Source organism: Bubalus bubalis, chromosome 17 (assembly GCF_019923935.1).
Source record: "Bubalus bubalis isolate 160015118507 breed Murrah chromosome 17, NDDB_SH_1, whole genome shotgun sequence".
Classification (NCBI taxonomy): domain Eukaryota; kingdom Metazoa; phylum Chordata; class Mammalia; order Artiodactyla; family Bovidae; genus Bubalus; species Bubalus bubalis.
In genome coordinates, this window is record NC_059173.1 from 7,087,683 (window position 1) to 7,111,558 (window position 23,876).

Consider the following 23,876-nt stretch of genomic DNA (forward strand, 5'->3'; position numbering starts at 1 on the left):
GCGGGGGGCTGGGCCCTTGTCATTGCTGCCATCGTCTCTCCTTCCTGCGGGCCTCTTGGGGCTCCCCAAGTTACAGCCCCATCTCTTCGGGGTCTGGCACCTTTATTAGGGCAGGCAGAAGTGGTGGCCGATCAGCAGCCTCCCTCCATCATCCCGTTACAGGGCCCGTCCTTGGGTTATACACGGGCCCAAGTGTGTTGTATGTCAGGCACTGGGGTCAGTGACAAGGAGACTGGTCAATTCAGTGATTGACAGATAAGTTAAACCTCCCATCAGGCTTTAGAGCCAAAGGAAAGCAGGCAACTCAGCCATCAGGGCAGACACCACCCGTCCTGGTTATTATAGTCTAGATTCTGAACATTACTGTCATTTTACGGAGTCACGAGGGACAGCAGGCAGAGTGACAGAGTCTCAGACTTTCCAGGGCGGGTGTATGTCGTCTCTTACAGCCATGGGGCCACAGGGATTGGAGAGGATTGAAGACCAGCCCAATCCAGCGTGGCATACTCAGGCTTTGAGGGGAGATACTGCAACAGGGGACAGATTTTCCATTAATAATAACAGCAATAATAACAAGGGTCATTGAGCTATATATATTCAAAATGAGTACTGTAGTCCTCCCAAGGACACGGGGAGGTGACACAATTATTATCCCCAATCTTCAGATGAGGACACTGAGCCTCAGAGGTCAAGAGGGTCACAGATGGCAAAGTAAGATACACGCAGGTCCACCTGCCCCGAGCCCATGTCGGGAGCCTCGATTCCTAGCTCCTCTGTCTCGGTTTCCCTTCGTGGATGACCTTGCAGATGAAGGGAGACTGCAGGCTGGGGACGGACCTGAAGCCGCTCTGAGCGGTGAGATGGAGGTCCCAGGACGGGTGAGGGGAGGTCCGGGCACCAATAAGGCACCCGAGGACTGGGCCAGGTGGGCAGCCTTACAGAGGAGAGGGACACTGGCTGCGGGGGCAGACAGGCGCTGATTCTAACTGTGGCTGCACCAGGTGATGCTGTTTGACCTTGGCGGTCTCACATAACCTCTCTGAGCCTCAGCAGCCTGCATTGCCAAGTGGGAATTCCCTCCCTACCTGCCAGGCTTGCTGGCCTTTGAAGCTGTGACACAGAGCGTGGTGGTAGTGACCCTGTGTGACTAAGAAGAGGGGAAACAGCTTTCATGCTGCTCTCTGGAAGCTTCCGGGGAGCTGCCAGGCCACAAGGAGGCCCAAAGAGGCCGCTGGGAGAGCCCTGAGCTCTGAGAAGCAGAGAGAGAGAGGTGTCTGGCCTCCCGGCCACTCCACCCCTACTGTTTCTGCATCACCACCTCTGACCGCAGCCCAGCCAAGCCCTCCTACACTGCAGACCCCTAGGAGCTTGGGGCGACGGTAAGAGGAGACTTGAAGCCATGGGGCTTGCGGCTGATTTTTTCCCCAGCACGGTCACCGGCCCAGTCACAGAGTTGGCACGTGCTAGAACCCTCATGTCCCCAAGCCCCAGTCTGTATCACTCCTGACCACTACCCTCACACAGTCCTTGGCCCCCAGAACCGTCATCAAAGCTGTGGAAAGAGCACTTGACTGAGTCCGGAACTGGACTCCAGCTCTGAAGCTGCCGTTCACTAGCACCGAGAGGTCACCATGTGCCCCAAAGCAAGGAGCCACACCCCCTGGAGGCTTGAGTTCTCCACCCAGTATATGGGCCTCAGGACTGCCCCCACCCAACTCCGGCCCACCGCAGGGGCAGGCAGGCACTGCCGCAATGGAGACCACTGATAACGAAGTGTTCTGCAAAGAGAAATGCTGGGGCTTGTGGCACATCCCACGTGCCAAGTGGGATGCAGTCTTGTGACCAGTGATGGAGAAGGTGGGTGGAGTTTTACCATTTTACAGGCACAGGTTAAATCACACAGGCTGGTTCCGCCCCCTGCAGGGCCCAGCATGTCCCTCCTTCCCACCTGCCTCCTTGTCAAGGGGGCTCCAGAGAACATCCGTTCGCTGCCATTCAACACCCACGGGGGCTGGCTGATTGTTCCATGGGCCACATTTTGCCAAAGGGAAGAAACTCGAGGTTGGATAAATGGTTCTCTGGCGGCTCCTGAGGGATGGCTCGGGCCATGAGTCTTGGTTAACAGCAAACCGTCCCTGTGTCAAATCACCCAGGGTTTTCTGCCTGCCATGCCGAGGCGGCCTCCAGGGCCCCTCTCGCTGACTTCCCAAGGGCTCCATCAGGGACCGTGAGCCTGGGAGACAGAGGAGGGGGAGACGGTGCAGAAAGACGGAGGGATGCGGCCTGTTGATAACTGACCGGCTGAGCCGGGAGCCACCTGGCCTGTCTGTGGGAGGAGGCCCAGAGCCCCAGCATCTCCAGCACCTCGGTCGTGGGTGAGACCCTAGACGGCTCTCCACCACCGTCTCCCCCTCTTAGGAGGATGTACAGGTGAGCCCTGTAACTTGGCCAAGGTCACACACAGCTAAATAGACGCTGAGCTGGGATCTGAGCCCAGGACCAGCTGACTTTGAGCCACCCGGGGCCCTGCGCCGCCACATTCTGGGGAGAGACGTTCTCTCTGCCATTGCCCAGGGCACTGCTGGTGACAGGGTGACCCCGAGCCCCACAGCAGCCAGCCTCCTGAGGTCAAGACCACCACGTCAGGGGGCTGAAGGCACTGAGGAGGCAGTAGGGGGGGGCCACGGTGGCAGCACCCTGCAGGCACTCAGGGGTCAGGGGAGGTTTAAAGGGACTCCCCCAAACGAGGAGGGTCAGAGGAGCCCCCAGGAGTGTGCTGGGACTGGCTCCCTGGGGAGAAGCCAAACTGGGCAGGAACCATGAGAATGCAAGGACCACGTGGCTACCTGAGGGCCTGGGCCCCCATGGAGGGGACCAACCCGCCAACTCGTACTCAATGGCCTCTTATGGGACCCTGGGCCTGGGACCTGCTGCACAGGGCTTGTGGCTGGCACCTGTCATGAATGTGCCTTTGGTCTTTGCAGTTCCAGACACACCGCTCCGAAAACCCTTGGAATCTCTGAAATGGTGATGGTGTCTTTTGTCTGCTAAGGAGACAACCAGTGGCTGGGGGACCCTAGATGGTGTCAGGAGAGGGGCTGATCACCCGAAAGACCCAGGCATAACTAGAAACCGGGAACTTTCAGTTCCATTCCCTCCAGGGAGGGGAGAGAAGAGGCTGGAGATGGAGTGAATCGCCAAGGGCCAATGATTCAATCAAGCACACCCATGTAATGAAACCTCCAGAAAATCCCTGATGAGGGGGCTCAGAGAGCTTCCAGGGTGCTGGGAGGCCCACACACCAGTGAGGATGGAAGCCCCTTCTTCTGCCGCCTGCCCCACGTGTCTCTTTCACATGGGCGTTCCCTGAGCTGTGTGCTTTATAGCAGATGCTGGTAAGCAAAGCACCCTCTTAACCCCTGTGAGCCGTTCCAGCAAGTCATCAACCCAAGAAGGGGTCTGTGGCCTGTGTCTGAAGTGGTATGGTCTTGTGGGACTGAGCCCTTGACCTACCCGAACTGCAGGTAGTGTCAGGAGTGGATTAAATCGTAGGACACCCAGCTGGTGTCCAGAGAATCAGAGGACTGCCTGGTGTGAGTAAAAGCCCACACCTTTGGTGTCAGAATTGTCATGAGTAAAAACAGCTCAGGGTGCCTCAGAGAAGATCCAGGAGCCCGAGAGGACAGAGGTCACGGCACATGGGGCCAGGGAGGCAGCGGATGTGGTCCCAGAGGCTGGGCTCAGCACCTGGATAGACTGGGTCCAAATCCCAGCTCTGGCTTCAGCTGCACGCCCCAGGGGATGAGGATGAACCGCTCTGGCAGGCCTCGGTCTCCCCATCTGTAAGAAGGGTATCTTACAGTTCTCGCTCCTCCCAGGCTGCTCCAAGGTTGTGCACTGACATCACGTCTGTGAGCGTGCGGCCTGGGCAAACAGGCCAATTCTTCAGCAAGGGGTGACCCAACCAGCCTATGCAAAGTCTAGGGCAGGGGAGTGGTCGTGGCAGGGAGACCTCATTCTGGACATACCAGCTGTCGGACGCCAGGTGAACTACACTCCTCTTACAAAGCTCCTCACTGTGAGCCAAGTCCTGTGCTCTCAGCACTGGCCCTGACTCATTTAACCCTCACGGCAAGCCTGCAAGGTGGCTGCCATCACTACCCCATTTTACTGGGGAGGAAACTGAGGTTCAGAGGAGCCAAGCCAGGAGGCTGACGCTTTCCCACTGCACTATCTTTCTGTACCGGGTTATCAAACGAACCAAATCATACCAGAAGTCGCAAGAGGTACAGGCACTTGTGAAAGCAGCAAACGCTAAACCAGTGTTAGTGGTAGTTGTCATTACTGCCTTCGCAGTTCAAAAATCCCGAGTCCAGTTATAAGGCCTGAAATCTCCCCACAGGGACAGATATGGTTTTTAAAAGCAGAATCAGGACTTTCAAAACAAGTTAAGGAAGTCAGGCATGCTGGGAGGAGAGCATCGTTTTAATGGGGGGAGAAAAAACCTGATTAATGGAAATGATTCTTAATATATTTCAAAATGATCTGTTATGACACAAAGTCAAGACATTTATATACGACTTTGAAATTCTTAATAGCTGATTTCAGAGCAACCTATTATGAAGTCTTCCAAAGCAGAATATATTGTAAGTAAATCACCAGGCAGGCCTCCCAGGCAGACTGACGGCAGCTCCTCTTAAAATAATTTATACGGTGGGGTGGGGGAGGCTGGAGGAGCTATTGCCATAATCATGTATTAATAAAATATTTATAAGTGACTCTCTCTTTTATTATTACAGGTATGAGTCCCAAGCCCACATCAGAGGGGGTGCCCCGTGAGCCCCAGGGAGATAGAGTCAGGCATCAGACTTCTCTGGTGGCAGCTTAATAGACCGGGGGCTCCCTCAGCCTCTGTCCTGTGGCATCAGAGGCAGAGCGGGCTCCAGTGTGACAGAGGGACCCCTGTCTTGCCCTCTCCCTAGGCTTTGCTGAGTGCCGGGAGGGAGGGAGCCAGCCTGTCTGAGCTGAGTGCAGCCGAGAGACCCATGGCTGTGGCACCCTGGAGAATTGGCTAACCCAGGCTCAACAGCACAATCTGCTGAAGGACTGCCCTGAGCCGGAGTCAAGAACGACCTGCCCACCGCCCCCGGGGCCTCCCTCATACCACCCCATACACGTCCCCGGTCCGTCACTGCAGGCACCTGTCTGCACCCCTCTGCTTTCCTGGCTACGGGAACCTGCTCAGCTCAGGCATGGGGCAGGCTGGAGGGGCAGGGGTAACACGCCCTGGGAGCAGCCTTCAAGCAGGCAGAAGCAGGTGGTGGCAGTGGATCAACATCCTGGCTCCCTCGCCCCTTGGGTAATACACAGTGAGACATGCTGTTCAGAGGTGTCTCCAGAGGTCCCCAGAGACAGTGGTCCCTCACTTCCCAGAGTTAGTCCACTTATAATTTTATTTTTATTTATAAAAATGTTTTAAATGTTTATTTGGTTGCCCTGGCTCCTAGTTATGGCACGAGCGATCCTCGATCTTCACTGCAGCATGCAGGGTCTTTAGTTGCAGCGTTTGGGGTCTTTAGTAGAGGCATGATGGGTCTTTTAGTTGGGACATGCAGGATTTAGTTCCCTGAGCAGAGACTGAACCCAGACACCCTGCCTTAGGAGCTTGGAGTCTTAGCCACTGGACCACCAGGGAAGTCCCTAATTCACACCTTAACTCCCCATCATCACCCACCTTTCCTTCCCTCACTCCCCTCTTGGTTCTTTCTGATATCCCCTTCCCCCAAAGTTACATGCATTCAAATCTTCATCTCAGGGTCTGCCTCAGGATAGCCCAGCTTAATACAGCTCTCTCTTCCTTACTGTATTCAATCCTCACACCAACCCACATTAGCCCATTAAAAGAGAAGCCTCTGAAGCTTGGAGAAGTTTGCTTTTTAACTCACATCTGCCTCGCTCAAGAACCCATACCCTGGGGTTTAGTGCACCTGGACCTTCGGAGCCTCAGTCTTCCATTCTGTAAAACAGGTCTGTTTCCTTTCACATCCCCTTCAACCTACAGATGCCTGTGCCCCGACTCTAAATCTTCAACAGCTCTTCTGGTCTGAACTGTTCAGTGGTGTCCCTAATCCCAGACTGTTTACAAAGCTGTCCGATTTACAAACAATCAGGATGTAGAGCATGCCCCACGGCTGATTTTTGGAAAAGGCAAGCGGCATTTGTTTTTTCCGTGTTTGTATAGTCAGGCATGCCTGCCCTTGGCCTGGACCAACTGCAGAATTGCCACCTTACCTATTTCTGACTCAGCATAACCCCTAGAAATGTCCAAAATCAAATCAGCGCACCAGTACATGAGGCTCAAGAGTATGATAATCAAAAGGACAGGCAACAGGGCCCAGGGGTACGGTGGTGGAGGAACCATGTGCCGCCATGTTCCAAAGAAGTCCGCTGCCTCCCAGAGGAAGGGCCCGACGCCTGCCAGCATCAGCACACAGCTCCAGAGGACAGGCGCTGTGCACGCCTGTATCCACTCCACAAGCCAGTCCCAACTGGATGTTCTCGGCCCAAAGGAAGCCACTCTCGAGAGGAAAGAGCTAGACGAGGACACAGTCGTAACACAGGGCACCATAAGCCCCATGAAGGCAGGGGCTGCACTGCTCTGCACACTGACCATCTCCGTGCGACCTTTCACAGGGACGAGGCAGGTGGCAGAGGAGCCTGGCTAGGGAAGCGAGGAGCCTTGAATGCCAAGCCAAGGGATTTTACTCGATGGAGCAGACAAGGGAGCGCCTCGGAGGATTCTAAGCAGGGAACAGCACCAGAGGTCTGTGTTCTAGAAAGGAGCCTGGTGGTCACAACAAGGGAGGAGCGAAGGCATCGGCAATGAGGCTACTGTGATAACCCGGGAAAAAAAAGACTGTCAAACTCTTAGTCTAAGGTGATAATAGTAAGAATAGAGAAGTCAGGACAGGAATGCCATCACGGGGGTATCTACAGGGAAAGGGGAACGACTGGAGGGCAGGGACAGGCAGAACCCCTGGGGGAGACCAGTGTGAAGGAGGACAGCCAGCACACAGTTCAGGACGGGAGCGAGTCTGGGAGGAGAAGCACAGCGGGGTCGGCTCAGCACACACAGCAGGAGCCTCTCCCCGATGTCTAGACAGAAACACATCACCTTCAGTGCAGGGACCCAGCCTTCTCTCACCTGTTTCAGGGCGCCTCTCTGCAGCACAGTGGCTACAAGCTACATGTGGCTATGTAAATGTATGGTAATTAGAATTTAATACAATGAAAACATTCCTCAGTTGCACCAACTACAGGTCAAATGCTCGAAGGCCACAAGCAGCAAGCGGCCACCCTACTGGACAGAGGAGCTCCCAGACATCGCAGAAGTCCGAATGGACAGTGCTGGGCTCTGAGGCTTGCTTGAAAATCAGCTCCGCTTCCTTCCCAGCACACCTGCTTCTATAGCCGAGCAGAGAGCAGCCCCAGAGATATAGAAGACGACACGCTGACACCATCCCACCTCACAGGCAGAAGGGCCTTGTCAGGCACCCGTCAGTGGAGACAGCCGGCAGTCCAGGAGAGCTCGGCTGGGAAGCACATACCTTTGCAAGCCCCTGCTGCGCCCAGGTGGTAGATGGCTGCCAGCACCCGCCAAATGGCCCTCTGCTCGCCGTCTGAAATGCCCAGCGTCTCCATGGCGCCCTGGAGCTGGGTGAAGGCGGCCGCTGCCCTCTGCTTGTCTTCAGGCTGAGAACAAGGGCAGAGAGGGAGATAAGCAGACCGTCACAGTGGAGGAAACGCAAGCTCACAGCGGGAAGCGGGCTCAGTCTCGGGGGACTGTGTGGACGTTTTATGACCACAGTACATTACCCACGATTAGCTGGGGAGTACCGACACACGAACTCAGAGTGCTGGGAAAGTTATAAAAATCACTTCTGTCTGACTTTGGATAGCGTGTGATTTTTATTCGTTCATGTGTTCAATAAGATTTACCGAGGCTCTGTGCTGGACTCTGGGGAGGCAGAGATGAGCGAAATCCAGAACCTGACTCTGAGGACCTTTCAAGGTAGAAGTGGAAAGAGACGTAAAAACAACTAAGTGTGAGACAGGGATCTCAGAGGAGGGCCAGGCTGATTAATCCTGCCCAAGAGAGTCAAAGAGACTGTCACAGAAGATGAGACAAAATTGTGAATGACATCTGAATGGCAAATAGGCAGAGCTGACCAATTTGACACAAGAGGCCTGGTGGGCGGGGGGACAAGGAGAACAAAGGAGGTCTCTGGAGAGACCAGGCAGTCACCTGGACATGGCCAGGGAAGCAGGGATTTCTGGAGTGGGGCAGATAGAGGAGGGGTAGAGACATGCATGAGAAGCTGGCCGGTGCCGACAGGGAAGGCCTCAAACCCCATGTTAAAGGGCACAGGCTTAAAATTCCAGCCATGATAGACAAAAATATACTCATGTTTCCATTCCTGGACCCGAAGCAGACATCACCAATCAATGAAGATCCCACAGGAAGTCCAGACTCTCTTCAGGACACTCCCTCTTGCAGCCCCCACTAACTGACCTGCCTCAGCAACTGAGATAGATCCTGTCTGCCATCCCCAGGGCAAGCAGTGGGCAACCACCAGAGATTTTTCAGCAGGAGGGAAAAGAAAATGGTATGATCAGATGTTTATGGGTTGCAGAGTATCGCTTTTTCTTTCCCAGATTTACAATCCCAATTATGTCTGATTGAATATTAAAATCAATCTGAAACTCCTGCACACACACACAGCATCTGGCCAAGGAGACTCAACCCCTGAAGCCTGCTGGGTAGAGAGGAAGTGAGCTGACGATGAGAATTCTTTTGTAGATAATCCTCCAGCAGATAACGAGGAACTAACGTGCACCTGGCCTGCTCACAGAGCTTGGGTGATGAACTGTAAGCTGTCAAAGCTGGCAAGTCCTTGGATCTTAGGGATTCAGAGAGGGCACAATGCTTGCCCCAAGTCACACAGCAAATTAGTACCAGATTCAGGGTAAAAATCAAGTTTTTCTGACTCTCCGCCCAGGCCACTTGTCCCCTCCACTCAAGCCACTTCTAACTGGGAAAGAAACCTGCCAAGGATCATCGACCAATTGAGACGACATCAAAGCGCACAATGACATTGAGGGATGTGCTGTAAGAATGTTTCAATTAACAGCAAAAGCATGTTCCACTGATCCATCATATTTCTGGGCCACCACAGGACCACAAAATCCCTAGCAACCAGGAACTCAACCTAGCAACCACAGCTGCTCCACTGGAGCAAACGGAGGAAGGGAAGGCATCTTACCAACGTGCTCTTGGTTATTTATGAGATTTCAAAGTAGCAGAGAAAGGACACCAAAAGGACGTGGCGCCACATTTATTACAGCTCCCACTGGCAGCCGTGAGCATTTGACTTCCAATTAGAGGCGGACTCCATCATCTGCCACTTAGCTCACACGAACAGAAGAATTAGCAAACTTCCACTGCAGCTGGCATGCATCTTCTCCTCTGCTCCCCGCCTCCCCCAAGGGCGGAGGGCTGAATGTATGCGCTTCTGATCTGAGACAGCTAGGATCAGGAGGAGGCTGACTGGTCCCTCAGCTTCCAGGGAGCCAGACACCTCTGCACAATGCCCTGACAAAGAGCCAGTCCTTCCTCAAAATCGAGGAAACAGAAATCAGGCAGGGCGGTGCAGCAGATCAACTCACAGCTGGAACGTCTACCAAGAGGAGGCTGGATAAAGAGCTGGTGGTCTAGGCAGGGCGTAGTGGTGGAGCACCACACAGCTATGAGAAAGATCGCATCACTGATCATGCGAGCACATGTGTGAACCCCATATGAGTCAGAGGAGCCACATACAAAACACCAAGCCACGTGTGATTCTGTTCATGTGAAAGCCGAAAGCGGGCAGCACAGCCCTCTGGGAAGAGAAGTCAGGAGGATGACATGGGTGGGAAGGATGGTTCTGATCCATCTGATCCCATCCATCCAGGGTGGGGGCTCCAGGGAGCCTTTGCTGGAATGAGGAACGTTCTAGATGGTGATCCAGGGTGGGGCTGCAGCCGTGTGTAGGGATATAACCACTGCTGAGTGGACACTGAAAATCAGTGCTTTTGTACACTTGACCGAATGGTGCACATGGAGAGAGAAAAATCAGTAAAAAAAGAAAAGCCAACTCAGAAGGTGCCCAGGGTTTGTCCAATGCAATCAGACTCAAGGTCAACCCAAGATGGCAGGTCACTTAGAAGAATAAAATCCAAGATGTTCTCTGAACATTCAACCAGGCTATGCTGAGAGCACCAGGAGGTTCTGACCATGCAGAGGCCAGACCCGGACCTGGGAGCGGACAGAACTGCACATGCCCCCACCTCTGTGCCCCAGAAGTGTGACAGCACAATCTCCTGCCCTTGCATTGGAGGCTCAGTTTCCACCATGGAGATGGAAAAAACTGCCAACCCTGCTCCTAGGTCACTGTGAGGACTAAATGAGGACATGGATAAAGCACCAGCATGGTGCCCGGCACACAGTGGTGCTCCATAAATGCCAGGCTCAAGGCCACGCCTTTGACCAGGCTGTCCAGCCTTCCAGGGACGCCTCCCCCACTGCCGTCCAGCAGCCCCAGCAGGCAGATCACCGTGGCCTTGTCCTGGGGAGCTCCAGGTTCAAGGAGTGGAGACATGCAGACACCGATGGCACAGGCTGGGCGCTGGGCCTGGGGAGAGGCGCAGAGCCGACATTGGGAAGAAGTGGTGAACAGAGCAAACAGAATCAGCTTGGAGAAATGGGTGCTGGGTGGGGAGGCAGGGTGTCCTAGTGGAAGGGCACGGTGGAGGACAGGGCGTGCTGGGCGCCGAGTACCCTGAAGATGGACGTGCAGGCCTCTCTCACGTGGCCCGCGGCAGCGGGGACCCGGGGTCTGCAGCCGGGCGCTGCTCTCTGGGGGAGGGCGTGGCCCTGGGGGCCTGCAACTTGGTTCCCTGGGGACAAGCACCTGGTGGGGCCCGGGTCCCACTCTGCTTCACGGGGGTGTACACCGCATGCCCTCCTCCAGGGCCAGGGTGGGCTCTCCCGTGTCTCTACAGCCCACCAACCCAGGAAGGTCCCCACCCCTCCACCCCTGGATCTGGAGCAGCTCTGGAGGGAAACACTGAACACAGCCTCGCTTCATCTGCAAAAGAAACATCAGTGCCTGAACAGGGGGTGAACCTGACAGAGACCGCCAGGAGGGCAGGACAGGTCCGTCCAGCCAGGGCTCCCGGTATCTCAACACTGCCAGGTCTGCGTCCTCTCCAGGTGCCGAAAGCGCATGTAAGGAGGGAGAGAAGGGCTGCCCTAGGGGCTTTTGCCCTGCCAGGCAGCCTCAGTCTCTCCAACTGTTTGGAGGAGGAAACTGACACTCAGAGAGGGTGAGACACGTGCCCGAGGCCACGTGGTGAGGACGGGCAGAGTCTCCACACCCTAGATTCTCTACCGAGCCCCAACCCTAGGAGCAGACCCAGGAGCTGGGTGCTGCCCTACCCACTCCACAGGGAAGAAACTGAAGCTGACAGAGGAGAAGTGACCCAGGGGTGCACAGCAGGTCACATTCCAGAACACACGGCCTTCAGCCAGGGCACAGGTCTGGGGCGATGTCATGGGACACACAAGTGCCGGTTTGGAGTCAGGCCAACCTGGGTTCAATGGGCATGAATTTGAGCCAACTCCGGGAGACAGTGAAGGACCGGGAAGCCTGGCACATCGCAGTCCCTGGGGTTGCACAGTCAGACATGACTCTGACTGAACAACAATGACGACCTGGATTCCAGTCCTGCCTCGGCCACTTAAAAGCTGTGTGCCCTTGGCCAAGTAGCTTCACCTCTCTGAGCCTGGTTACTCCTCCTGAAAAGCAGATGTAATCATAATCCCTTGTGTCAAAGGGGCCTTATGAGGATTAAGTAAGAGAAAGCTCCGGGTAGAGCCCCTGGCAGGAGCACCACAGTCCCCAACCTTCTGTCTGGAGCACATTCCTCCACAGTTGATGCCTGGGTCATAAAAAATCAATGTGCCTCGGGCCGAAGCCTGGCTGCTGCCAGCCAGAAGCAAACTGCTGGGAAGCAAGGATTATTACTATTATGATGATGATGATGACCGCTGCTGCCAGTGTTTATTTTTTAAAAAATCAGCCTAGGTTGTGGAAAAATAAATTACAGAGAAGAAGAAAATAATATGAAACCTTTTGATTTCAAATGTGTCCTGGTGCCCCAGCAGATCTCAAACAAGTTCCATTTCAGAGCTGCGATGTGGCGGGCAGTGGTGGGGGAGGGGTGGGGTGGGTGGCGCTGCACGGGCCCAGGAGGGGAAGCTGGCAGTCTGTGAGCAGAGGCAGCCCCAGAGGGCCGCTCCCCTGCCCTGCTCCGCTGACAGCCCCCCATCTCACACACTCACCCTGCGCTCTACTGCCTGCCTGCCTCTCCCCCACCGTCACCTCTGCATCAGGGGCTCAGGAACGCTGGCCTCCCTGCGCCTGACTCACTTCTCTCTCTCAGCACAAGATCAGCTCATGCTCACCTCCTCCAGGCAACCTTCTCTGATATGACTTCAATCCTCCAGGACTGCCCGTGCAACATTCAGGACACAAGTTAAAAAAAAAAAAAAAATCAATGTTTGTCCGAAACTCTAATTTAATTGGGCACCCTATAATGTTCCCAGTTTTTGTGAGTCATAAGTGACCAATGAGCACGGTCTGTTGTTAGGTGTGCAATGTGAGGATGCGATGCAAGCACACGTAGTGAAGTAACTGCCACGATGAAGTGAATGCATGCCTCCATCACCACACAGTCACCACTTCCTGGTGTGTGGTGAGATCACTGAAGATCCACCCTCCCAGGACACTTTAAGTGTACAGTAAGTACAGTGTTAATAACTAAATCACCACCGTCCTACACCAGGTACAAGATGAACACGTGCAGGCATCCTGCATTTCTATTTGCTGACTCTGGTGACTTTAGGGGCTTCAGGGTGACGCAGCAGCTCTCACTCCTGGGGGCATTTCCTGAGCACTGAACTCCTTTTCTGAGATGATACCTGGACAGCCCGATCCCAGAAAATGAGCCCAGGCTTGTATCAAAGACCAACGAGCTTCCAGATTCTATTTTTGCTCCTAGAAAACAAAGAAAACACTCTCTCTGTACCTGCCAGGTAGCAGGACGAGAACAAAGAACTACCCTACAAGTTCCCACAGATCAATTGGTCTAAAAAAACAACCCCCAGAAACAGAGAAAAAAGAAAACCACTTCAAACACCTCCTTGATATGGGTTCACACTATGCCCATTCCTGTGCACACACTGTGAACAAACAGGTCAGGCCGGGAAGATCACGGGGGCCTGGCTGGAGCCCTTTTCGTCCTCAAAACCAAGAAAACAAACCATCACGCTCTTGCTGGTTCAAACGCATGCAACTGGCCCAAACTCATTAGAGGAAGCCCAGCACTGGGGCAGCCACGCATCCTCTGCCATTCGGGGTAGGATCTGAGCTCCCCGCGCCCCCAACCAGGGGGAGAAAGGGCCTGAATGAAGAACATACTGCAGATCCCCTTGAGGCAGGGGCAGTGACAGCAAGGTGAGGCTGGGGGAGCCGCATCGCCCCATCCCATCTCACTCCACCCACTGTCGAAACAGACTTGCTGACGGTGGTTCTCAAAGTGGGGTCCCTGGACCCCCGCTTCAGCATCACCTGGGGACTTGTGAGAAACAGACTCTCAGGTCCCAGCCCAGGCCTAGTTAATCAATAACTCTGCAGATAGTACCCAGCAGAGAGAGATGGACAGAGAGAGAGCCCAGCACGCCTTACTGAGGTGTAACTGACAGAAACCAACCACTTCTCTTTAAGTACAATGTGACAGGCTATGACACACACAAACGAAAGCATCAGTGCTAAAGAAGACGGACACGTCCCTCAGCCCCTCGAGTTCCCTTTCTTATGACCCTCTCCCCCGTCTTCTGCCCTCACCCAATCCCAGGCAACCACTGACCTGCCTGCTGTCACGGCAGGTTCAGCTGCACTTTTCAGAGCTTCACGTAAATGAGATCATACAGCTGTACTCTCTCATCCGAGATTTTTCACTCCGCAGTTATTCTGATCAGTACTTCATTATTGAGGAGCATACTGTCTTTATGGATATTCCACAGTGAACTCACCCATTCACCCGTTAATAGATATTTTGGATAGTTTCTGGGTTTTGGCTATCACAAATAAAACTGCTAATGCACTCATGTAAAAAAGTGGATGTACACATCCATTCTCCTGAATAAACACCTGGGAGTAGACTGGCACACCACGTGGGAGGTGTATGCTAAACCTTGTAAGAGATGGTTTGCCAAGATGGTAAGAGCCTATCTTCCACTCCCACCAGCACGGTTACGAAAGCTCCAGTTACCCCCGATTCTCACCAGCACGGGTTATGCTCCACCTTTTCAAGTGCAGGCACTCTATGTATCATGCAGTGATATTTCGTCGTGGTTTTAAAGTCCTTTAATGACTAACGTATATTGTACGTGCTTATCTGCCATCTACGTAATCTTCTTTGGTAAAACTATGTTGAAATTCTTCTGCCCATCTTTTTTGTCAGGTTGTTTTATTTATGAGTTCTGAGAGTCATTTATATATTCGGGATTCAGAGACTTCATCATATATGTGATCTGCAAGTATTTCCTCCCAGTCTGTGGCTTTTATTTTCATATTAACAGTAACACTCAAAGAGCAAAAGTTCTTAATTTCAATGAAGTGCAGTTCATAGGCTTGTTCTCTCGGGGGCTGTACTTTTAATGTCACACCTATGAAGTCTCCACTCAATGCAGTTACAGAAATTTTCCTCCTGTTTTCTAAATTTTACAGCTTTTACATTTAGGCCCAGGATCCACTTTGGTTAATTTTTCTATACGGCGTGAGTTCTTGTAGATTGACATTCTTTTTTTGCATGAGGATGCCCAATTATTCCAGTACCCTTTGTTTCTCCAACATGTATATTTGGAAAAAAAGCTTTGGAAGAGAAATGACCACTCCCCTCCACCTGGTGAACTACTCATCCTTCAAAACCCAGCTCACATGTCCCCTTGGCTAAGAAGCCTTCCCTGACTGAGGCCAAGTAGCTTTCAACTATCCTCTGTTACAGGGAATCTTGTACAGACTCTGGAATATTCTTATGTCACATGACTGCATTAATTCCCAAGTTGCTCTCTCCTGACCGAGTGAAAATTCACAGATGAGGACCATAATCCCGGCGTTTAGCACAGGCGTGACACAGGGAGTGACGGCAGGAGTGTGGGGGTGGGAGGGAACTCAAAATAATGTTTAAAATATAAAACAGTAAATAAAACAAGTGAATAATCTTCTTTCTTAAACAACTGAATACCACCTCTCCAGGCCCTGGTCATAGGCCCCATCCTCCAGGAAGCCATCTCTGACTGCCCCTTTCCACACTGAACACTATTAACAATATTTCCTACGAGAACCACCTCTAACTGATGCAACCCAAGCCCAGGGCTAGGTGCTTTATGCACATCCTTTCCTTTAATCCTCACAACAGGTCCATGAGGAGATACCACTTCCATCGTCATTTACCAAAGAGGAGACAGATGTCCAGAGAGGCTAGGGCCCACGCCTGAGGTCATACATCCAGTAAGTGTCAGAGCCGGGGCTTGACTCTAGACAGCCTGTCCCAGAGCCCACGCTCTTACCTCTACACGGACCATCTCTTGGTTCCCGTTATTTGTACAAGACTCATTTCCCCGACAAGCCCAGGCCCCACAAAGGCAGTCCTATCTCCCCCATGTGACCAGCCCTGGCCAAGTCTGCACCCCAGTGGCAGAGGGACCCCTCGCTCATGGGGACACAAGACCACTCACACCCAGAAGGCCTCCTCCTTACCTTAGGCCACAGGCCCATGCCAAAGGAGCTGCTGCCCGCCGTCTGGTGCAGGTACAGGTCTGTCCTGGAAACAGAAGGGACCAGAAGTAAAGGAGGACCCGCCCACACTGGTGGTCTGGGAGAGCAGGCGGTCATCATGGCATGGGGTTCCATACAATGCCCCAGGTGGCCCCAGAGCTGGCCTAGGGCCCCGGCCCCACTGCCCAAATATTCCTCACTTGCTGCCCTCACTGGGCCCTTCCTAAGGAAAGGCCTTCCAAAAGCTTTCTTACTCCTTAGTTACCCTGCTCTGAGAACTGAAAGCTTCCTCTCTCATCTCTCTGAAGGGTACAAGTGTCCCTCTGGCCTTATCACGAGGCTCAGGACAGGTGGAGCCGCTCCCTCAACTCGGAGAGGAAGGCAGGAGACAAATAATGGGGACACAGAGGCAAACCTGGCCAGGGGTAAGCAACCCCTCAAGCCTCATGGGAGCTTTGCTCCTTCTCTCTACAGATGAGGAAACCGAGGCTCAGAGACAGGGAGCCACGTGCCTAAGGACGCCCAGGAGTCAGGGAGGGGCAGAAAGGACTCCCCGGGCCACCTCCCTCAGGAGGCCCTCTGAGATGAGGCTCCTGGCTTCTCAGGGGCTATTCCACCTGGGGCCTCCTTGCCCTGAGGTACCCCAGGTGCAGCCAGGGCTCTCAGAGTTGAGGAACTTCTGCAAGGTTGGGGTATGCTGTTCCTGGCCCACCTCCCATGCTCCTGTCAGAGCCTGGACCGAAATACCAGCACCAGAGTAGACATCCTCCACACCCCAGCATGGATAAAGAGCCATACGTGAACTATCTCACTTAATCCTACAAGGTCAGTCAAGGTACTGCTTCCACTTTACAGAGGAAGAAACCGCAGTTCAGAGCAGATGGCACCTGGCTAGGTTCCCCGGCCCGGGAGCAGTCCCAGGCAGCTGGAATCAGAGGCCAGGTTCCTTACCACTGGGCTCCGCTCGGCTCTGGGCAGAGCTGGGGCCGGACCCCAGGAGAGCCAACACCCTCTGACTCACTGGCCTCGGCTGGCCCCATCCAGCCCAGTCGCTCACCTGAGATCCAGGTCCAACCCAGCTAGCATCTGGGAGAAAACCTCGAAATTGCCTTCCCCTTCTGGCTGCCGGGCCACGCGGCTCTTCTCCAAAAGCATCGTCTGCCGAGGAGAGGACAGACACCCGGTCACCACGGGGCCACTAGGCTGCCCCACCCAGAACCACTCAACTGTTTGAGGCAACATTTCAGGCCCCAACTTGGCTGGACACCTCCGAATTGGAACACCCAGGCCTTGGTCTTATTGATTCAGATTCCACGTAGGGAATTAACAAATGCTCTTTGATTAAGGAACTCATTCTGATTAAGGAATCCAAAGGTAATCACAATTAACATACATAAGAGCCACCCTCCAACATACTCTTATGTAACGGAAGCCTGTAATAACGCGACCAAAATGGTGATGAATGCGAGAATTTCAGGGCCAGTTCAGAAAGGGGATTTATTTGGCACCAGCGAGTCTGGATATTATCCCAGTTCCACATACAAATAACCCTTCTAATAACCTAATCCTATTTTCTGTTCAAATAGAATGTTTGTGGGGAGGAAGGGGAGGGGGTGGACGATTTTGGAGATGGGAACAAACAGGCCATGTGCTCGTCACACACGAGCTGCTGCAGAAGGCCGGAGAGCGTCTGTTTAATTTCAGCTTACACTTTTAAGACCCAACTAATGAGTGGCTGAATTATGTATTTACTCATGAATATTTCATTCCTGTGATACTCCAAGATGCAGACAGGCCAGTTCGCTCCGGGACGGGATGTGGGGGCACTGAACGAGGCGGGGAGAAGCTGGCCACGGCCTGGGGAGTGATGACCATTTAGACATATTCCAGGGTCCCAGCTGGGGGCATGGGCCCGGCTGAGTGGGGCTGGGGACCCTGCAGCTCTGAAGACTCCCTCCCTCTCCCACCCAGAGGCCTCACCTGGAGCTGGGCAGCCGTGACTCGGCCTGTGGCGTTAAAGTCCAGTGACATCACCATGGCGAACCGAGTGGCACTGCGGCTGTGGCCGGTGGACACCGAGCCGAAGGCCCGGAGGACAGTGAAGGCCGCTCGAATCTTCTCCACTGTGGGGACATGGGTGGGGCATCACCCATGGCCCAGGCACTGCCACCCCTGCCTCTCACAGGACCCCATTCTGGCCCCAAGCCCCAGTGGGACCCCTGCCACCTCCCCAGATCAGCTCTAAGCCACGCCCATTTCACTGCTGGGCTGGCCCTGTGCTGAGAGCAGAAGTGCAGGGGGAGCAAAGCTGAGTCAAGACAGGAGATACACAGACCCCGGATTGGTGGCATCTGAGTGACAAGGGCTGTCCCCGGGCCTCCTGGACCTGGTGGAGTTTAGGAGGAGGGCAGGGCTCTCAGGAAACTCTCCATCACAGCAGGTTTGAGAAGCCCTGCAGTCTTCCCACAACTATTTCCCAAGCTCCTCTCTGGGCCAGGTGCTGTGCCAGGCGCCTGGATACAGCCCAGCCTGACTCCCACCCTCCAACCCACACACACTTTCTGCAGACCTACATTCTGCAAGGGCCAAGACTGGTGCCTCTCCCGCTGGATGCCAGCTCCTAACCTGCGCCAGATGCAGAGCAGGTGCTCAATAAAGCACTGGCATAACCCCGGGGAGAAGCAGGATAATACCACGGTTAGGCAAGTTTGAATACGGGATCTCCCTTTTGATAGCTACCTGGTTTGGAACAAATTAACCTTCCTGTGTCTCAGACACCCATCTATAAGATGGGTAAGTACCTACCTACCTCATGTGGTTGTCATGAAGACTAAAAGATTTAATAATGTAAAGTGCTTAGAACAGGCTCCAAAGGGGGGTGCTGTTAGCATTATGTTTGCTATTATACGAAGAAAAGCAGTATTGCTTGGGCCATATATTCTCAGCAGGGTGAATACTGCCCTCAAGAGGGCAGACACTGATTCTTGAAGGTGCGGAAGTTTTCCTTTCTTATGTATAGAGCACAGATACATACACACACACACACATAGACCTAACTGCATAAACAGATCATGGTGAACCTCTGGCATTAAACTTTCATGGTGGGAGGTGATTAGCAGAAGTAACATCTAGAAAGCCCTCAAAGGGGCAACAGTAGCTTGAGAACTCTGGCCCAGGGGTAACAGCTCTGGAGCCAGCCTGCCTGGCTTTGAGTACTGGCACTAGGGTGTATGAGCCACGTGGTCTGGGCAAGCTGGTAAACCTCTCTAAGTCTTACTGGACTCCTCTATAAAATTCAAATAATAATGATATCTCCTTTACAGGGCTGTTTTAAATAATGAGTAAGTTAACCTGTTTGGAATGGAGTCTGGCTCACGAGTCCTCAGCAAGCACTCACTACGATCACTACCAATACTGAATTACTATTATCGACTGACACCCTCTGTAAGGCCCAGCTCACACATCATTTCCTCAAGGCAGCCGCCCGCCCCTCCGCCATGAGCCCTCCTTCTCCCCCCAACCCTGCTGCACCACCTCGTAGCACAGACGTGCCGCCGAGCCTCCCTTCTGGCCATCGGCTCCTCCTGAGCACAGGCCCTGCCCTGTCTTTACTCGCAGGTCCTCTGCACAGGCCAGCAGGCCGTGCACGGCATGGGGACCCCACGTCGAAGGGTACAGCATTTGTATCACACACTCACAGGCTTGCACAGTTATCAGGATGCTGGCCCAGGACGTGGCCGTCACTGCTTGGTTCTAACAATGACCAAATGTTGATGACTGACCTGCAGATGGCAGTGGGTGTCTGGAGGGAGGAGACCTAACTTCTAATTCACACAGAAGCATCTTAGCAAACCAGAGGTGGCCCTGCCTGGAAGCCAGCACAGGGTCTGCACACACGCACCCAGTGAAGGCTGGCTGATTGGATGTAAGAAAGGGCCACACAGTGCCTCCTTTGACTCTCCCTTCCCTCTTCCTATGCCCGCCCCCTCCCCATGTCCTGGCTGCATGTCACCTGGTGACCACTATACCTGAGATCCTGCCATCCACGCTGCCCGCCATCCCCACCAGGTGCTCCAGGACCTGCTCACAGCAGGTGGTCTTGCCAGCACCACTCCGGCCCAGGGTCACGATGCTCTGGTCTCTCCGCTGGCTTAGCAGAGCCCAGTACGCCCGCTGGGCCAGGGAGCTGATGTGGGCAGGCAGGCCATCCCGGCGGTTCCTGGGCACCTGTGGGAAGATCACGGGTATCAGCCTTCCCACCAAGCCAGAGCCCAGGAAGCACTCCACGACCAGCACTGAGCCCAGATCCGCGTTCCTGCTCCCATCCCACTCGACTTAACAGAGAAGCTGTGCGTTTTTCTGGGGAGAGCCCAGGGTGAAGGTCGAGGCCCACCACTGGTCCCCTGTGAGTCTATGCATAGTCTTGGCCCCTGAACTGAGAGCCTGGGCCTGCCTTGCAGCTAATGAGAGGCCTGAACCAGAGCTGCGTTAGCTCGTGGGGTTCATCTCGCTACTATGCAAATCACTGGATTGTTCCTGCCTGAACAAAGCAGCTGGATAAACGGCCCGACTGATTAGTGACGCCTGCCATGGAAACAGAATGGGGCATGGGGAGATGGTGGTACGTGTCCTAAGTATTTGCCGTAACAGATTTCGATGATACCTGAAGCTGCTTCCACTTCTTCGTTCATCCATCCACTCATTCTTCACTCAAAAACAAAACGTTCATTGAATGTCTACTATATAGCAGGCACTAGGGACACAACATTACTCAAAACAAATAAAGGAAACCTTTGCCCACCATGGGGCTTCCTGCTGGCACCAGTGGAAAAGAATCTATCTACCAATGCAGGAGATGTGGGTACAATCCCTGGGTCGGGAAGACTGCCTGGAGAAAGAAACGGCAACCCACGCCAATGTTCTTGCCTGGAGAATTCCACAGACAGAGGAGCCTGGTGGGCTGCAGTCCACGGGGTCGCAGAGAGTCAGACACGACTGAGCCACTGAGTATACACACACTGCCAACTATGAGGAGATACCGTTATACACCTGTTAGAATAGCTAAAAACAGGTTTTAATTTTTTTTTTTTTTTGGACACTCGCTACCAGGTTCTGGCGAAGAGGCAGAAGGACTGGGGCTCCCCACAGCGCCAGTGGGAAAGCTCCACGATCAGGCCTGTCTGGAGAGCAGTGTCACGACTTCTTTCACGGCGAGATGTGCATCACACAACAGAGCAAACCCCACGCCTAGGGATCTACCCATAACAAACGAACACCCGTTCTCACCAAAAAGCCCTCTCTGTCACTGACTACATTGACTACGAATTCAAAATCACACACACCAAAAAGCCTAGAAACAACGCAAATGCCCTTCAACTAAAGAGCGAATAAGGCAACCAATCACCCTAGTTTTAGTCTTGGAAGTCCCATGTCCCAGAAAAACCACTCCAGCCCAGGGAAACTGGGACAGCGGGTTCCCCTCTGAATGGATAAACAAAGCTATACAATAGAATAAAAGAACCAACGGCTCAGAGCTGCAACAATATGAGTGAATTTCAAATGTGGGTGTTGTGTGCATTGTGCTAAGTGGAAGAAGCCAATTCGAAAGGTTACATGCTGTACAAGTCCATTTATACGACTTTTCAGAAAAGGCAAAACTAGGGAAAAGGGACAAAGGAACAGATCACAGTGGCTGCCGAGGGCAGGGCATGGGGGAGGGGATATCCACAAGGATGTGGAAAACTCTGGGGGTGATGGAACTTCTGGGGGTGATGGAACTTCCTGTAATTGACGGTGGAGGCAACTACACAATTGTGTTTGTCAAAAACCTACAAAACTAAACATTAAAAGAGGTGACTTTAACTGTATGTAATTTATACCTTTCATATATAAAAAAAAAGCCCTGCCTATAGAACTTGCTTTCACTTGGGAGAAAACAGGTGATAAACAAACCAACTAATTAAATTATACTGAACGGGAGTCATTTTAGAGCCACGAGCCTGGATGAGATCACCAAGAAAATGGGCCTTTAAAGAGGGAGAGAGAAGAGGTGTGGGGAGGGGGCTGACCTGAAGAGATCAGGGACCAGCTAAGGAGGCTGAGAGGGAGGGCCAGTGGATGAGAGGAAAAGCAGGAGAGCAGAATCTGGGAGCTAAGGAAGGGAGTGGCGGCAGGAGGAGGGGGGACCAGCCCCTGAAGTGCACTGAGGGTCAGGTCAGGGGACACCAGGGACTGACCACGGGGCAGCATGGAGATCACTGGTGACCTGAGAAATGTCCGCTTAGCATGGTTTTCAGGGAGAATGGAAGATGGAAGCAGAGATAGCAAGGGCAGTGAAGAGGCATAGAAGGGAGCAGGGGACCAGGCCTGGCCAGAGGAGGCACTGGAAGCCCAGGATGCTAACTGGGTGACCAGTGAGGCCCCACCCACCCTCCCCAGTGGCCTGGCAGGACCAGGGGCACAAACCCCAGTGGGGCAGCCCCCCCAAACCTGGGCCCCCGGTGCACTGTTGGCCTTTACAGCCCAAGACCCCCAGCAACAGTGATGAGCCCCATTCTGACACAAAGCAAAAGGCTCAGCAGGACCCCAAAGCTGGCAAAGGAAGACAGGCCCCTCACACTGGCTGGGCACGGCCTGGGGGCATGGGCAGGCAGAGGGCCTCAGGGTCTGAGCCCCAAGCCACCTCCCACCGTGGAAACATCAAGGCCCAGGCTGTCCCAACCGCCAGCATTCCCAGGCCTGCAGGGGAGAAGGGAGGATCCTGCAGACACACACAGGTACCCTCACAGGCTTGCACATGGGCATGGTCAAGGGCACACATACCCAACAGCAGCAGAGGCCTCTGTACACAAGTGTGCCCATCTACACCCAACACAGTCACAGCAACTCACTCCAACAGAGGCCTGCACCCCCCACGCATACCCCCAGCTCCCAGCCGCTGGGTGAGCCCAGACCCCCAGCGAGAAAGGCCCCTAGCCCTGCCCAGACCCCACCAAGCCCATCTTCAAGGCGGTCCCAGTCCCCTCCTGCAGGTCTCTGCTGCCACCTGGTGGCCACTTGAGGAACCAGATGAGACCCAGCCAAAGAGCAGGTGTGGGAGGCAGGATGACTTGAGCAGGGCCCAGCCCCAACCCAGCAGTTACAGGGGCTTAGCTGGGGCTCACAGGACTCAAGTTCCTCCTACCAGGGTGGGTCCTAACGCCTGCATTATGAGGCTCTTTGACCCAGCCAGAGTAAAGGATGCACAATCCTGGACAACTGAGAACTGTGAGAACCGAACTTGCAGAGGAGGGACCTGCGACAGACACCTCTCCCGGGGGTTCCTACAGAGCTGGAGCTCAGCTTCTCAGAAGGCTTGGAGCATGGCCTGCCCGGCAAGGGAGAGGGGGTGCACGCATGGCCCTTGGCCAGAACGGCCAGGTCGGGGAGGGGCTGGGAGGGTGACTTAGAGGGGGCGCAAAGGGAGTCCTAGAGAAGAGAAGCCTTGGGGAGGGGGTCCAGGCTACTGCCCCCTCTTTAATGGACTCAGCATCATTCAGGGGCTACGAATGACTTTGTCCTGTGGGAGTCCAAGGGCAAGATGCAGCTTCTCATCCCCAGTTGACAGATACGAGGCATCATGACCTTTCCAAAGCACTGAGGTGCATTAGCAGGAATCCTAGAGGCCTGACCCCTCCCGGGCCAACAAGCCCTCCGAATGGAGCACAGACGAGATTCTGACCTCCAACGGCTCTCCCTGCCTCCACTCCTGCCCACCTCTCACCTCCACCCCATGGCCAAGAGGATCCTTTCCTAGCATAGTCACACTACATGTCACTGCTCTGCTGAAAATCTCCACCAGGCTCAGAGCAGGAGCGGAGCCACTTCGACCCCGTGTGAGACCTGGCACCAGCCGTTCCTACCTCCTATAATCTCCTCCACACACTGCTCTTTGTC

The 23,876-nt window shown here is 53.9% G+C and overlaps 1 protein-coding gene across 10 annotated transcripts in view; it reads right to left on the reverse strand.

Moving 5' to 3' along the window:
* The window catches only part of MYO18B (myosin XVIIIB), a 229,256-nt gene that overhangs the window by 180,988 nt on the left and 24,392 nt on the right, over nt 1-23,876 (reverse strand). For all 10 annotated transcript variants that reach the window (XM_044930013.2, XM_025267427.3, XM_044930011.2 and 7 more), the window contains 5 exons: nt 19,970-20,168; nt 17,922-18,064; nt 16,999-17,099; nt 15,924-15,987; nt 7,608-7,752 (listed from right to left, as the gene is read on the reverse strand). In XM_044930013.2, the coding sequence (XP_044785948.2) occupies nt 7,608-7,752; nt 15,924-15,987; nt 16,999-17,099; nt 17,922-18,064; nt 19,970-20,168 (652 nt within the window). The remainder of the gene's footprint in view (nt 1-7,607; nt 7,753-15,923; nt 15,988-16,998; nt 17,100-17,921; nt 18,065-19,969; nt 20,169-23,876) is intronic.